Here is a 17,367-nt window from a genome sequence, read left to right on the forward strand (position 1 = left end):
TGAGACGGTTTGCCAAGCCTAGTGCTGGTCCACTTTGCGTTTCCATATGATTTGATTGTTTACTTCAAGCACACCCTTTCATTGTCTGCGTCTCAAATTACACACCGTTCCTATACAGTTATCCCCTTTATAGTGAATAGGTTAGCATTTGGGATGCAGATTCAGTGTCGTTATGTTATCATAGTCTTCTTAGGCAACGTTTTCAACAAGATCCACCATCATATTTTACAGTAGGTATGTTTTTTTCCCTTCTGCGTTTTCATTTCGACGCCAAATCCACCACTGGTGTGCTTGGCCAAAAGAGCTTTGTTTTCCATGTCATCCAACAAAATGTAAACGCATGGAGTTTACTAAAACGGCATTGACACTTGGATTGGAACTGGTGCTTTGGTCAGACGACATAAAAATAGACCTCTTTCACCAAGCACACCAGGGGTAGATTTGGTGTGGAAATGAGAATGCATCAGCAGAAAATAATCTTGATTCCTACTGTAAAATATGGTGGTGTATCTTTGATGTTATGGGGATATTTTCCTACCACTGGTCCTGGGGTCCTTGTTAAGGTCAACGGCATCATGAACTTTACCCAGTTCCAGGACATTCTAACCAAAAAACACTTGGCCACAAGTGGATCTTCCAACAAGACAATAACCCCAAACACACATCAAAATCCACAAAGAAATGGTTAATTTACCACAAAAATCTATATTATCTAATGATAATCTAATTTCTTTGAGCAATTGTATTATACTGAAAAAAAATATACACCCAACATGCAACAATTTCATATAAGGAAATCAGTCAATTGAAATTAATTCATTAGGCCCTAATCTATGGATTTCACATGAATGGGCTGGGGTGCAGTCAAGGGTGGAACTGGGAGGGACCACCCACTGGGGAGACAGGCCCAGCCAATCAGAATTAGTTTTTCCCCACAAAAAGGGTTATATTACAGATAGAAAGTGTGGATATTCCTGCTGTTAGCATTCCAATTCCACGCTCCCTCAAAACTTGAGACATCTGTGGCATTGTGTTGTGACAAAACTGGACATTTTAAAGTGGCCTTTAATTGCCCCCAGCACAAGGTGCACCTGTGTAATAATCATGCTGTTTAATCAGCTTGTTGATATGCCAGACCTGTCAGGTGGATGGATTATCTTGGCAAAAGGATAAATGCTCACTAACAGGGATGTAAACAGATTTGTGCAGAAACTTTGAGAGAAATAAGCTTTTTGTGCGTATGAATAATTTTAGATTTTTTTTGCAGCTCATGAAACATGGAAACAACACTTTACATGTTGGGTTTATATTTTTGTTCAGTGTAGTAAAACATAACAATTTAAAAAAATGATACAGTAACTTTTTTCACATCCTTATCAGTGTTTCAATTTCAGACCCCACTGTAGATGAACTTACATAATTTTTAAGCAAAAATATACAGTGCATTCGGGAAAGTATTTTTCACATTGTTACGTTACAGCCTTATCCTAAAATGTATTAAATTATTGTTTTTCTCATCAGTCTACACACAATACCCGATGACAACAAAGCAAAAACAAGTTGCACACGTATATATCAGTTGCACACTGAAATATCAAATTTACATAGGTATTCATACCCTTTACTACTCAGTACTTTGTTGAAGCACCTTTGGCAGCGATTACAGCCTCTAGTCTTCCTGGGTATGACACTACAAACTTGGCACAGCTGTATTTGGGGAGTTTCTTCCATTCTTCTCTGCAGATTCTCTCAAGATCTGTCAGGTTGGATGGGGAGCGTCACTGCACATCTATTTTCAGGTCTCTCCAGAGATGTTTGATCGGGTTCAAGTCCGAGCTCTGGCTGGGCCACTCAAGGACATTCAGAGACTTGTCCCGAAGCCACTCCTGCGTTGTCTTGGCTGTGTGCTTAGGGTCGTTGTCCTGTTGGAAGGTGAACCATCACCCCAGTCTGAGGTCCTGAGCACTCTGGAGCAGGTTTTCATCAAGGATCGCTCTGTACTTTGCTCCTTTTATCTTTCCCTCGATCCTGACTAGTCTCTAGTCCCTGCCGCTGAAAAGCATTCCCCCACAGCGTGATGCTGCCACCACCACCATGCTTCACCGTAGGGATTGTGCCAGGTTTCTTCCAGACATGACGCTTGGCATTCAGGCCAAAGAGTTACATTTTGGTATCATCAGACCAGAGAATCTTGTTTCTAATGGTCTGAGAATCCTTAAGGTGCCTTTTGGCAAACTCCAAGTGGGCTGTCATGTGCCTTTTACTGAGGAGTGGCTTCCCTCTGGCCACTCTACCATAAAGGCCTGATAGGTGGAGTGCTGTAGAGATGGTTGTCCTTCTGTAAGGTTCTCCCATCGCCACAGAGGAACTCTAGAGCTCTGTCAGAATGACTTGGTCACCTCCCTGACCAAGGCCCTTCTCCCCCGATTGCTCAGTTTGACCGGGCGGCCAGCTCTAGGAAGAGTCTTGGTAGTTCCAAACTTGAATGATGGAGGCCACTGTGTTTTGGGGACCATCAATGCTGCAGAAATGTTTTGGTACCCTTCCCCAGATCTGTGCCTTGACAAAATCCTGTCTCTGAGCTCTACGGACAATTCCTTCGACCTCATGGCTTGGTTTTTGCTCTGACATGCACTGTTAACTGTGGGACCTAATATAGACAGGTGTGTGCCTTTCCAAATGGTGGACTCCAATCAAGTTATAGAAACATCTCCAGGATGATCAATGGAAACAGGATGCACCTGAGCTCAATTTAGAGTCTCATAGCAAAAAGTCAGAATACTTTCGTAAATAAGGTATCTGTTTTTATTTTTAATACATTTATTTACAAACAATTTCTATAAACATGTTTTTGCTGTGTCCTTATGGGATGTGTGTAGATTAATGAGGAACATTTTTTAAATCTAATCCATTATAGAATAAGGCTATAACGTAACAAAATGTGGAAAAAGTCAAGGAGTGAATACTTTTTGAAAGACGTTCAACAAGTAGATCAAATCAAATCAAATGTATTTATATAGCCCTTCTTACATCAGCTGATATCTCACAGTGCTGTACAGAAACCCAGCCTAAAACCCCAAACAGCAAGCAATGCAGGTGTAGAAGCACGGTGGTTAGGAAAAACTCCCTAGAAAGGCCAAAACCTAGGAAGAAACCTAGAGAGGAACCAGGCTATGAGGGGTGGCCAGTCCTCTTCTGACTGTGCCGGGTGGATATTATAACAGAACATGGTCAAGATGTTCAAATGTTCATAAATGACCAGATCAGATGTACTCACAAGGTAGTCTTTCTTCTCCGTCCTCTGTGGTCGGCTGGGACGAGTACTGGGATTGTCTCCGTTCACACTGTCATCAGGATCTGGTGAAAGACACAAGTTACATTTTAGTCCTTCGGCAGACGCCCTTATCCAGAGTCACAATCAGTGCGTTGAACTAAAGGTAAAACATATCATCATCATCATCATCGCAAGCAGGGGGGGAAGTCAGAGTTATATTCTAGCATCGAACTCTCTGAGGGTTAAATTGAAGCAGTTAGGCCTGAGGCGGTATGGTATATGGCCAATATACCACGGCCAGGGGCTGTTCTTAGGGATACAGCCCTTAGCCAAGGTATATTGGCCATATACCACAAGGTGCCTTATTGCTATTAGAAACTGGTTACCAATGTAATTAGAGCAGTAAAAAATAAATGATTTGTCATACCCATTGGTATACGGTCGGATATAGCGCAGCTGTCAGACAATCAGCATTCGTAGCTTGAACCACCCAGTTTATAATCTAGCATAGAACTCTGAGGTTTATAGTCCCGGGTCGATATTCAGGTAATAACAAGGAATTCCCCTCGACCACGCCAGTGGTGGTAAAAGTACCCAAGTCACACTTGAGTAAAAGTAAACATACTTGAGTCATTTCCTGTAAAAGTGAAAGTCACCCATTAAAAATACTACTTGAGTAAAAGTCAAAAAGTATTTGGTTTTAAAAATACTTTAGGATCAAAAGTAAAAGTATAAATCATTTCAAGAGACAGTAGGGACGACCAGGGATGTTCTCTGTTTAGTGAGTCCTCCAGATCAGAGGCAGTAGGGATGACCAGGGATGTTCTCTGTTTAGTGAGTCCTCCAGATCAGAGGCAGTAGGGATGACCAGGGATGTTCTCTGTTTAGTGAGTCCACCAGATCAGAGGCAGTAAGGATGACCAGGGATGTTCTCTGTTTAGTGAGTCCACCAGATCAGAGGCAGTAGGGATGACCAGGGATGTTCTCTTGATAAGTGTGTGAATTGGACCATTTTCCTGCCCTGCTAAGTATTTAAAATGTAACGAGTACTTTTTGGGTGTCGGGGAAAATATATGGAGTAAAAAGTACATTGTTTTCTCGCTCGGGGCGTTCTCACTACTTAGAAAAATGTAATGTTTGTTTACACCAATTTGTGGGCGTGGTGTAAAGTACTTAAGTAAAAATACTTGAAAGTACTACTTGAGTTGTTTTTTGGGGTATCTGTACTTTATTTTACTATTTATATTTTGGCACCTTTTACTTCACTACATTCCTAAAGAAAACAATGTACTTTTTACTCCATATATTTTCCCCGAAACCCAAAAAGTACTCGTTACATTTTAAATACTTAGCAGGGCAGGAAAATGGTCCAATTCAGAAGGCAATGTTGAAAAGTAATCTTCAGACATGTTGCACTTTTCTTAAACTGTAGTTTTGTAATTACCTAAAACAACGAGACCACAAGAAAATTGTGTTTGAAAAAGGTCAAGTTTATGCCGTGAGCCAATGGGGTAACCTAGGTAACCACCGGTTGCTTTCCTCACAGACGGGCAGGGCTGGGACGTTCTATCTATCTAATACCGACTAGGACTATATTATAGCATAAAACTCTGAGGGTCCTATCTCTAGCGTACAGGATTCTATCGGAGGGTCCTATCTCTAGCGTACGGGATTCTATCTGAGGGTCCTATCTCTAGCGTACAGGATTCTATCTGAGGGTCCTATCTCTAGCGTACGGGATTCTATCTGAGGGTCCCATCTCTAGCGTACAGGATTCTATCTGAGGGTCCCATCTCTAGCGTACAGGATTCTATCTGAGGGTCCTATCTCTAGCGTACGGGATTCTATCTGAGGGTCCTATCTCTAGCGTACAGGATTCTATCTGAGGGTCCTATCTCTAGCGTACGGGATTCTATCTGAGGGTCCCATCTCTAGCGTACGGGATTCTATCTGAGGGTCCTATCTCTAGCGTACGGGATTCTATCTGAGGGTCCTATCTCTAGCGTACTGGATTCTATCTGAGGGTCCTATCTCTAGCGTCCGGGATTCTATCTGAGGGTCCTATCTCTAGCGTCCGGGATTCTATCTGAGGGTCCTATCTCTAGCGTCCGGGATTCTATCTGAGGGTCCTATCTCTAGCGTCCGGGATTCTATCTGAGGGTCCTATCTCTAGCGTACGGGATTCTATCTGAGGGTCCTATCTCTAGCGTACAATCTGAGGGTCCTCTCTCTAGCGTACGGGATTCTATCTGAGGGTCCTATCTCTAGCGTACTGGATTCTATCTGAGGGTCCTATCTCTAGCGTACGAGATTCTATCTGAGGGTCCTATCTCTAGCGTACGGGATTCTATCTGAGGGTCCTATCTCTAGCGTACGGGATTCTATCTGACGGTCCCATCTCTAGCGTACAGGATTCTATCTGAGGGTCCTATCTCTAGCGTACGGGATTCTATCTGAGGGTCCCATCTCTAGCGTACAGGATTCTATCTGAGGGTCCCATCTCTAGCGTCCGGGATTCTATCTGAGGGTCCCATCTCTAGCGTCCGGGATTCTATCTGAGGGTCCTATCTCTAGCGTCCGGGATTCTATCTGAGGGTCCTATCTCTAGCGTCCGGGATTCTATCTGAGGGTCCCATCTCTAGCGTACGGGATTCTATCTGAGGGTCCCATCTCTAGCGTACAGGATTCTATCTGAGGGTCCCATCTCTAGCGTACGGGATTCTATCTGAGGGTCCCATCTCTAGCGTACGGGATTCTATCTGAGGGTCCTATCTCTAGCGTACGGGATTCTATCTGAGGGTCCTATCTCTAGCGTACGGGATTCTATCTGAGGGTCCTATCTCTAGCGTACTGGATTCTATCTGAGGGTCCTATCTCTAGCGTCCGGGATTCTATCTGAGGGTCCTATCTCTAGCGTCCGGGATTCTATCTGAGGGTCCTATCTCTAGCGTACGGGATTCTATCTGAGGGTCCTATCTCTAGCGTACGGGATTCTATCTGAGAGTCCTATCTCTAGCGTACGGGATTCTATCTGAGGGTCCTATCTCTAGCGTACGGGATTCTATCTGAGGGTCCTATCTCTAGCGTACAGGATTCTTATCTGAGGGTCCTATCTCTAGCGTACGGGATTCTATCTGAGGGTCCTATCTCTAGCGTACAGGATTCTATCTGAGGGTCCCATCTCTAGCGTACGGGATTCTATCTGAGGGTCCTATCTCTAGCGTACGGGATTCTATCTGAGGGACCTATCTCTAGCGTACGGGATTCTATCTGAGGGTCCTATCTCTAGCGTACGGGATTCTATCTGAGGGTCCTATCTCTAGCGTACGGGATTCTATCTGAGGGTCCTATCTCTAGCGTACGGGATTCTATCTGAGGGTCCTATCTCTAGCGTACGGGATTCTGAGGGTCCTATCTCTAGCGTACTGGATTCTATCTGAGGGTCCTATCTCTAGCGTCCAGGATTCTATCTGAGGGTCCTATCTCTAGCGTACTGGATTCTATCTGAGGGTCCTATCTCTAGCGTACAATCTGAGGGTCCTATCTCTAGCGTACTGGATTCTATCTGAGGGTCCTATCTCTAGCGTACGGGATTCTATCTGAGGGTCCTATCTCTAGCGTACAATCTGATGGTCCTATCTCTAGCGTACTGAATTCTCTCTGAGGGTCCTATTTCTAGCGTACGGATTCTATCTGAGGGTCCTATCTCTAGCGTACTGGATTCTATCTGAGGGTCCTATCTCTAGCGTACGGGATTCTATCTGAGGATCCTATCTCTAGCGTACAATCTGAGGGTCCTATCTCTAGCGTACTGGATTCTATCTGAGGGTCCTATCTCTAGCGTACGGGATTCTATCTGAGGATCCTATCTCTAGCGTACAATCTGAGGGTCCTATCTCTAGCGTACAGGATTCTATCTGAGGGTCCTATCTCTAGCGTACGGGATTCTATCTGAGGGTCCTATCTCTAGCGTACAGGATTCTATCTGAGGGTCCTATCTCTAGCATACGGGATTCTATCTGAGGGTCCTATCTCTAGCGTACGGGATTCTATCTGAGAGTATTGAACCACTGCATGTGAATACTACAATAAATCTACACCACAAGCACAGTTCGATACACCTTCTTTCCTTTGAATACGTTTGAATTACTGACAAATACATTGTTTGAATAACTGATAGCTTGGAATAGAAGAGATTATTTCAAATTTAGAGTAGTCGTATCCTCAATCAATTCAACAAGTGACCCAGACATACTGTAAGAGGACATGGTGTGGTGTGCGCGCACGTCTGTCTGTGTGTGTGTGTGCGCGTGTGGGCGTGCGACAGTCTGTGTGTATGTGTGTGTGCGTGCGACAGTCTGTGTGTATGTGTGTGTGCACGTGCGTGCGACAGTCTGTGTGCATGTGTGTGTGTGCACGTGGGCGTGCGTGCGACAGTCTGTGTGCATGTGTGTGTGTGCATGTGCACGTGGACGTGCGTGTGACAGTCTGTGTGTATGTGTGTGTGTGTGTGGGCGTGCGTGCGACAGTCTGTGTGTATGTGGGTGTGTGTGTGGGCGTGCGTGCGACAGTCTGTGTGTGTGTGTGTGTGCACGTGGACGTGCGTGCGACAGTCTGTGTGTATGTGTGTGTGTGTGGGCGTGCGTGCGACAGTCTGTGTGTATGTGTGTGCACGTGGACATGCGTGCGACAGTCTGTGTGTATGTGTGTGCACATGGGCGTGCGTGCGACAGTCTGTGTGTATGTGTGTGTGTGCGACAGTCTGTGTGTATGTGTGTGTGTGTGCACATGGGCGTGCGTGCGACAGTCTGTGTGTATGTGTGTGTGTGTGTGTGGACGTGCGTGCGACAGTCTGTGTGTATGTGTGTGTGGGCGTGCGTGCGACAGTCTGTGTGTGTGTGTGTGTGCACGTGGACATGCGTGCGACAGTCTGTGTGTATGTGTGTGCGTGCGACAGTCTGTGTGTGTGTGTGTGTGTGTGTGCGTGGGCGTGCGTGCGACAGTCTGTGTGTGTGTGTGCGTGCGACAGTCTGTGTGTATGTGTGTGCGCGTGGGCGTGTGTGCGACAGTCTGTGTGTATGTGCGTGCGACAGTCTGTGTGCATGTGTGTGTGTGCACGTGGACGTGCGTGCGACAGTCTGTGTGTGCGTGCGACAGTCTGTGTGTGTGTGTGTGTGGGCGTGCGTGCGTGCAACAGTCTGTGTGTGTGTGTGTGTGCACGTGGACATGCGTGCGACAGTCTGTGTGTATGTGTGTGCGTGCGACAGTCTGTGTGTGTGTGTGTGTGTGTGTGTGCGTGGGCGTGCGTGCGACAGTCTGTGTGTGTGTGTGCGTGCGACAGTCTGTGTGTATGTGTGTGTGTGCGCGTGGACGTGCGTGCGACAGTCTGTGTGTGTGTGGGCGTGCGTGCAACAGTCTGTGTGTGTGTGTGTGTGTGTGTGTGTGGGCGTGCGTGCAACAGTCTGTGTGTCCTTACCAGGGTCTGAGGCTGTGGACGTAGATAGCAGATTGGGGCTGCTGCCGCTGGCTGACAGGTAGTCCGGACCAGACTGCTCCACCTTACAATTAAAATACCTTTATTACCTCAAACTTGGCAAATTCCTTTAGCATTTTAAGCTTCACAATGTCATTTAAAAACACACAGAATATCATGAATATTCAAACATTGTAATAGAAAAACATAAACACATACCTTATTGCCCTGCTCTGGGGTGCTCAGTCTCCGGGGGAACAGGCCTGGACGTGGGCTGTCCTCTGAGCCTGGAAATCTCCTCACTGTCAAACACCTCTCATCACTCAAATCTGGCTCATCTGACAAACTGCTCAGATGAGGCTAAGAGTGAGAGGAGGAGAAGGAGAGGAAGAAGAGAACAGAGGAGAGGAAGAGGGAAGGAGATGAGGAGGAGAGGCAGAGGAAGAGAGGAGAGGAAGAGGGAAGGAGATGAGGAGGAGAGGAAGTGATGAAGAAGAGAACAGAGGAGAGGGGGTGAGAGAGGAGAAGGAAAACAAGGGGTTATGTACACACCTGTTTGTCAGGTATATGCAGAACAGTGGCTGCAGATCAAGCACTTAAAGAGACACACACTATCCCCTCAGTCCTCAAATGAAGTGGACACTTCTGATGACGTGTCATGACGTCTGACGAGTGTACACTTGCAGGGCGAGGGGACGAGTGGAGGAAGGAATGATTTTTAAAAATGGACTGCCCTTGGCCTGGAAATGTGTCACTCGTTCATCCCGCGATGATTCTGTTTTCAGCCACTGGTGGCTTGTGGGTGCTTTATATGTGCTACAGTCAATTATAATTGCATGTCTACTTATATTACATATATAATTATTAATATACGCCTACTGTATGATAGCTAGCAAATTAATTAGCTAACTAAAGTTAGCCTGCCTAGCTAGAACTTCTGAAAGAAAATGTTTTATTTCTACAACTTCCAAAATATTGACTTTTTTTATGAGAAGTGTTTGTGCATCAGTAGCACAATTTCTAACTTATTTGCATTTGGTTTTACTTACACTTGTATGTTAACTTCTCCATTGATGTTGTTTTTAAGTTTTGCCAGACTTAGCGGATGTACAATTGTGGTGAATTGAATTATGGGGAGTTTCAGGCACCGGAGTGAACATAATTATACACTCACAAACTCGACTAACAACGAGGGCTTACGTTACAAACTTCCCTTGATTGGCTAATCATTTGGACCACCCTCCAAGATGGCGACGGGGATTCCCCCAAGGGCATAAGTGGATGAGGGTAAGTAGATGAGGGTGTGTCTTTTAAGTGTTTGGACCACAGCCAGTGTTTCCTCTGGAAAAATGTGTAGCAGTGGGGGCAAACACCCTTGTTTTAGTGGTCCAGGGTCCCCCCTTGGATCATATGTATGTAAGAGGACTGAGAAGCTCAGTTCTAGTGACTCTAGAGGACATTCTACTCCAAAAATAATTAAAATAAAATAATACTGACACCATCTAAAATATAATGTCCACCTCCAGAAATGAGCCCAATAACATATTGATAAAATGTTTTGTACAAATTATTTTAACATATTTGACCATCCATTTAGCCTATGCATGGTCCATATTATTATTATTATTGACTTGACTAGTTAACCTTTTTTTTAAATAAATAATACAAAAATATATTAGGCATGCTATTAGCAATAAGCATTATCACCTGTAGCCCAACTGATGCAGCACAGTGGCTATAAATAAACAGGCTGAAATATGGGGTTGCCTGTCAGCATTTTATTTATTTAACTAGGCAAGTCAGTTAAGAACAAATTCTTATTTACAACGATGGCCTACACCGGCCAAACCCGGGACGACGCTGGGCCAATTGTGCGCCGCCCTATGGGACTGCCAATCACGGCTCTTTGTGACACAGCCTGGAATCGAACCAGGCTGTGTCTGTAGTGACGCCTCTAGCACTGAGATGCAGTGACTTAGAACGCTGCGCCACTCGGGAGCCCAATAGGCCATTTACCCTATTGGGCTAATCATTAGCCAGATCTACCTACACGTACGCTACGGTCACAAGACGCGGGCCTCCTAATTGTTCCTAGAATTTTTAAGCAAACAGCCTGTGGCAGGGCTTTCTCCTATAGAGCTCAATTTTTATGGAATAGTCTGCCTACCCATGTGAGAGACGCAGACTCAGTCTCAACCTTTAAGTCTTTACTGAAGACTCATCTCTTCAGTAGGTCCTATGATTAAGTATAGTCTGGCCCAGGAGTGTGAAGGTGAACGGAAAGACTGGAGCAACGAACCGCCCTTGCTGTCTCTGTCTGGCCGGTTTCCCCTCTTTCCACTGGGATTCTCTGCCTCTACCCCTATTACGGGGGCTGAGTCACTGGCTTAATGGTGTTCTTCCATGCCGTCCATGGGAGGGGTGCGTCACTTGAGTGGGTTGAGTCACTGACATGGTCTTCCTGTCTGGGTTGGCGGCCCCCCATGGGTTGTGCCGTGGCGGAGATCTTTGTGGGCTATACTCGGCCTTGTCCCGGGATGGTATGTTGGTGGTTGGAGATATCCCTCCAGTGGTGTGGAGGCTGTGCTTTGGCAAAGTGGGTGGGGTTATATCCTGCCTGTTTGGCCCTGTCCGGGGGTTTCATCGGATGGGGCCACAGTGTCTCCTGACCCCTCCTGTCTCAGCCTCCAGTATTTATGCTGCAGTAGTTTATGTGTCGGGGGGCTAGGTCTGTCACATCTGGAGTATTTCTCTTGTCTTTTCCGGTGTCCTGTGTGAATTGAAATATGCTCTCTCTAATTCTCTCTTTCTCTCTCTTGGAGGACCAGAGCCCTAGGACCATGCCTCAGGACTACCTGGCTTGATGACTCCTTGCTGTCCCACGTTCACCTGGCCGTGCTGCTGCTCCAGTTCCAACTGTTCTGCCTGCAGCTATGGAACCCTGACCTGTTCACCGGACGTGCTACCTGTCCCAGACCTGCTGTTTTCAACTCTAGAGACAGCAGGAGCGGTAGAGATACTCTCAAAGATCGGCTATGAAAAAGCCAACTGACACTTACTCTTGTGTTATTGACTTGTTGCACCTTCGACAACTACTATGATTATTATTATTTGAAAATGCTGGTCATTTATGAACATTTGAACATCTTGGCCATGTGCTGTTATAATCTCCACCCGGCACAGCCAGAAGAGGACTGGCCACCCCTCATAGCCTGGTTCCTCTCTAGGTTTCCTCCTAGGTTTTGGCCTTTCTAGGGAGTTTTTCCTAGCCACCGTGCTTCTACACCTGCATTGCTTGCTGTTTGGGGTTTTAGGCTGGGTTTCTGTACAGCACTTTGAGATATCAGCTGATGTAAGAAGGGCTTTATAAATACATTTGATTTGATCTCAAATTTGATCTTTAAACTAGTTCGCATCATATTGATGAATTTGATGTCACAAAAAACTTGCATAAACACAGTGAATATAATGTACCTTCCTGTTAGGGTAACCTGGGGTAACCTGGTAATACTTCCTGTTAGGGTAACCTGGTAATACTTCCTGTTAGGGTAACCTGGGGTAACCTGGTAATACTTCCTGTTAGGGTAACCTGGGGTAACCTGGTAATACTTCATGTTAGGGTAACCTGGTAATACTTCCTGTTAGGGTAACCTGGGGTAACCTGGTAATACTTCCTGTTAGGGTAACCTGGTAATACTTCCTGTACTTCTCACAGAAACCACTTCATGTCACAATATTTCCCTGGTTGCCACTACTCTTGCGCAACCCCAAAATATAATTTGTCTGATCCCATTTTTTGTTTAAGTCACTCCCCAAAAATAATTTTGAGGTAGGGTGGTGTGTTAGCCCAGCTTACCCAATAGTAGAGAAATAAATCAAGTACGAATGGAAAGCTGGGATCCTCCTCTTTTTAACAAAGGCCATTTTGCTGTTTTCCCCGCGATTGCAAGAATTGTTGTGCATTGACTGCTTGTCACAATTTATGTTTCACTCTCAATGGCACTGGCAATGCGCCTCGAGAGGAATATCTATCTCACACAGAACAACAAGCCGACTAGGTAAATAGATAAACTATTCTACTATGTGCTTGTCAGATTGTTCTATTCATTACTCGTTTTTGTTTGCAGAGGAAAAGTAAGCATCTTCTAAGTGCGCTTCGGCAAAAACATGATTTTTTTTCACGTTACATATTTTTTGGGCCGTGGCGGCAATTTTTTTGCCGTGGAGTAGCGCCACAGCTAAATGACTGCAGTGGAAACACTGATGCAGAAAACCCAAGCATATGCAGTGAATTAGGCTATACCTCAAAGTAGAAGAGGTACATTGGGCGTTTACCTCCGGAGGTACATTGGGCGTTTACCTCCGGAGGTACATTGGGCGTTTACCTCCGGAGGTACATTGGGCGTTTACCTCCGGAGGTACATTGGGCGTTTACCTCCGGAGGTACATTGGGCTTTACCTCCGGAGGTACATTGGGCGTTTACCTCCGGAGGTACATTGGGCGTTTACCTCCGGAGGTACATTGGGCGTTTACCTCCGGAGGTACATTGGGCTTTTACCTCCGGAGGTACATTGGGCTTTACCTCCGGAGGTACATTGGGCTTTACCTCCGGAGGTACATTGGGCTTTACCTCCGGAGGTACATTGGGCTTTACCTCCGGAGGTACATTGGGCTTTACCTCCGGAGGTACATTGGGCTTTACCTCCGGAGGTACATTGGGCTTTACCTCCGGAGGTACATTGGGCTTTACCTCCGGAGGTACATTGGGCTTTACCTCCGGAGGTACATTGGGCTTTACCTCCGGAGGTACATTGGGCTTTACCTCCGGAGGTACATTGGGCTTTACCTCCGGAGGTACATTGGGCTTTACCTTTGGAGGTAGAGGAGGTGGGATTCCTTGCTTGAGGGTCGACCTAGAATGGGAAGAGAACAAACAGTCAGGCAGCTGGCAGGGGATATTTGTGCGTCTGTGTGTGCGTGTGTGCGCGTGTGTGTGTGAGCAGCACTTACAGCTCCACGTCTTCAAAGGCATCCTCCAGATGGGCCATATGTCCCCTGGGGGAAGAGAGAGAATAGACAGATCAAAGAGAAGAGAGGGATCAGAGAGGACAGGTACAGAGTGTTCAGGGCCGGGTTGAAGTGGGGGACGTAATGTTACCATCAGGGTCGAGGTCAACTGAACTGAACAAAAATAGAAACGCAACATGCAAAAAATGTCATTGATTTTACTGAGTTAAAGTTCCTATGAGGAAATCAGTACATTAAAGCTTAATTAATTTAAAATCTATGGATTTCACATGACTGGGAATACAGATATGCATCTATTGGTCACAGATACCTTAAAAAAAAAAAAATTAGAAAAAAAAGGGCCTTACAGTCGGCCTCAGGATCTCGTCACGGTATTTTTGTGCATTCAAATACATTTCCATCGATAAAATGCAATTGTGTTCCTTGTCCGTAGCTTATGCCAGCCCATACCATAACCCCACCGCCACCATGGGGCACTCTGTTCACAATGTTGACATCAGGAAACCGCTCGCCCACACAACGCCAAACACGTGGTCTGCAGTTGTGAGGTAGATTAGATGTACTGGAGGCGGCTTATGGTAGAGAAATGAACATTCAATTCTCTGGCAACAGCTCTGGTGGACATTCCTGCAGTCAGCATGCCAATTGCACGCTCCCTCAAAACTTGAGACATCTGTTGCATTGTGTTGTGTGACAAAACTGCACAGTTTAAAGTGGCCTTTTATTGTCCCCAGCACAAGTGGACCTTTGTAATGGTCATGCTGTTTTAATCAGCTTCTTGATATGCCACACCTGTCAGGTGGATGGATTATCTTGGCAAAGGAGAAATGCTCACTAACAGGGGTCAGGACTATATGATTCCAGGGTAATGGGCAGGAATCAGAGAGAAAGGAGTATAGACTCTGTATGATCCCGGGGTAAAGGGCGTTGGTCAGAGAGAACAGGAGTCTGGACTGTATGATTCAGGGGTAAAGGGCAGGGGTCAATGATTCATCTGAAAATGTACCACAAAAGCAGTAGCCTGTGGCGGAAAAAAACACACATTGATTAGCTAATTTGTTTGTTTGGTAAATCAATAGTTATACAGGAAAAGGCACAAAGCAGAGCATGGGAATATGCAACAGCAAACGACTGGTTCTCAAGCAAGATGTATACGTACAATTCTCAGTAAATATTGAACTAAACTCTAGTACATGGGAAACAAGTCTATTTCAAACAAAAACTCTACAGGGTTCACCGGTTTATGTTAAAGTTATTTACAATGTAGCTGTCGGTCGCCATGGTGAAATGGTGGTGGAGGTTACAACTCATTTAAGAGCCCTGTCTGAGCTTGTTAAATCCTGGCTATTAACACCACTTCCTGTTTGTGTCTGTCTTAAAGGCTTACAGCATGAATAGCAGTTAAATTCACAGCCTCCTATGTCTGTCCTTCCGTCTGTCCTTCTGATTTTCCCCACTGTTTGTCTGTCTGCACCTTAATTAGGGAGCACACATCCATCACCTCCTCTGAGGCTGGCAGGGTCAACAGCTATAACACAGTCCACATGGGAAGGTATGAGGATGGGTATGAACGGAGCACGGCAGGGTGGCACACATCACTGCACCGCACACAGCCAGACCATAGCAGCTGCCTCTACCCATCGGGCCGGGCTGCCACACAACAGTTAGCGGAGGGGTAGAGTTAGTCACGGTTTTACCACAGGGTGTTAGCGTTACCGTTGAAACAACTCATCCTCAACACTTTTCAGAAGGCTCCTTTGGAAAGACAGAAGAAGAAGAAGCGAGCAACAGAAAGGAGGCAGAAGGAAAGACAGAAAAAGAAACAGAAATAAAGAAAAAGGACACAGTCAAGACCTAGATACTACCTGATCAACCACCCAGACTACAGGAGAGGGAGGGAGAGGTAGCTAGGTAGGTAGGTAGGTAGGTAGCTAGGTAGGTAGGTAGGTAGGTAGGTAGGTAGGTAGGTAGGTAGCTAGGTAGGTAGCTAGGTAGGTAGGTAGCTAGGTAGGTAGCTAGGTAGGTAGGTAAGCATGATGGGTTATGCTTTGAGAACAGAACAGGGGTGGCACCTCCACACAGTGAGGTGAATGGAACAGGCTAGTCTCAAAACAAGGGGAAGGAGCAAAACAATTTAAAACAACAAAACTCCACAAAGTTAGGAAGCTATATGTCAGAGTTAGGTAACTAGATTTAGCCGCAGGACAGGGCCGGTTACATAATAATTTACAATGCAAATTCACCATAACCAACCACAAAGAATCACTGGCTGTTGCCGACCCGTGCTATGGGGGGGGATCGTTCAAAATGTGTATTGTTCTTCTCATTGATTGTACTGATAAAGTGACAAAAAAAAAAACAATTCTTCACAAAACAAAACTATTCGACAACCTATATAAAAGACAATAAACACACAAAAACAGGGGCTTAGGTGGTTGGCCAGTCAGTGCAGCTGAATTTTAGAGAACATTATAGATGTTAGTTTATCAGTTTCAACCCTATCAGTTTGAATGTTTAAGCAAATTTATGCAATTCTACACATTTAGCCATAGACCAGAGATAAAATGTTGCAGTTTAAAGCACAGAGTTTTCTAGAATGTCATTCTATGCTGTAGCATTAAAATTTCCCTTCACTGGAATTAAGGGACCGAGCCTGAACTATGAAAAACAGCCCCAGACGATTATTCCTCCTCCACCAAACTTTACAGTTGGTACTATGCATTAGGACAGGTAGCGTTCTCCTGGTATCCGCCAAACCCAGATTCGTCCATCGGACTGCCAGATGGTGAACCGTGATTCATCACTCCAGAGGACGCGTTTCGACTGCTCCAGAGTCCAATGGCGGCGAGCTTTACACCACTCCAGCCGTCATTTGGCATTGCGAGACTAGTCAAGATTGAGGGAAAGATAAACGGCGCAAAGTACAGAAAGATTCTTGATGAAAACCTGCTCCAGAGCGCTCAGGACCTCAGACTGGGACAACGATCCTAAGCACACAGCCTAGACAACGCAGGAGTGTCTTCGGGACAAGTCTCTGAATGCCCTTGGGTGGCCCAGCCAGAGCCCGGACTTGAACCTGATCGAACATTTCTGGAGAAACCTGAAAATCCAACCTGACAGAGCTTGAGAGGATCTGCAGAGAAGAATGTGAGAAACTCCCCAAATACAGGTGTGCCAAGCTTGTTGTGTCATACCAAAGAAGACTCGAGGCTGTAATCGCTGCCAAAGGTGCTTCAACAAAGTACTGAGTAAAGGGTCTGAATACTTATGTAAATGTGATATTTCAGTTTTCTGATTGTAATAAACTTGCAAACATTTCTAAAAACCCGTTTTTTGCTTAATCTTTATAGGGTATTGTGTGTAGATTGATGAGGGAAAAAAACAATTTAATACATTTTCAAAGAAGGCTGTAACGTAATAAAATGTTGAAAAAGTCAAAGGGCCTGAATACTTTCCAAAAGCACTGTATAGTGTAATTTATATATGTTTTAAGTTGTTTAAATTTAAACTGATAAAAACTTCTCTTTTTTTTTTAAGTACATTGTAACAAGGTGGCTCGAAAAAACGCTTAGGCAGCAGAAATATGCCTGA

The 17,367-nt window shown here is 45.3% G+C and overlaps 1 protein-coding gene across 2 annotated transcripts in view; it reads right to left on the reverse strand.

Moving 5' to 3' along the window:
- The window catches only part of LOC115161898 (mitogen-activated protein kinase kinase kinase kinase 5), a 105,965-nt gene that overhangs the window by 29,147 nt on the left and 59,451 nt on the right, over positions 1–17,367 (reverse strand). For both annotated transcript variants that reach the window (XM_029712715.1, XM_029712714.1), the window contains exons 17-21: positions 13,759–13,803; positions 13,619–13,661; positions 8,967–9,107; positions 8,751–8,832; positions 3,278–3,357 (exon numbers count right to left, since the gene is read on the reverse strand). In XM_029712715.1, coding sequence (XP_029568575.1) covers positions 3,278–3,357; positions 8,751–8,832; positions 8,967–9,107; positions 13,619–13,661; positions 13,759–13,803 — 391 coding nt within the window. The remainder of the gene's footprint in view (positions 1–3,277; positions 3,358–8,750; positions 8,833–8,966; positions 9,108–13,618; positions 13,662–13,758; positions 13,804–17,367) is intronic.

This window comes from Salmo trutta, chromosome 25 (genome assembly GCF_901001165.1).
Source record: "Salmo trutta chromosome 25, fSalTru1.1, whole genome shotgun sequence".
NCBI classification, from domain to species: Eukaryota; Metazoa; Chordata; class Actinopteri; order Salmoniformes; family Salmonidae; genus Salmo; species Salmo trutta.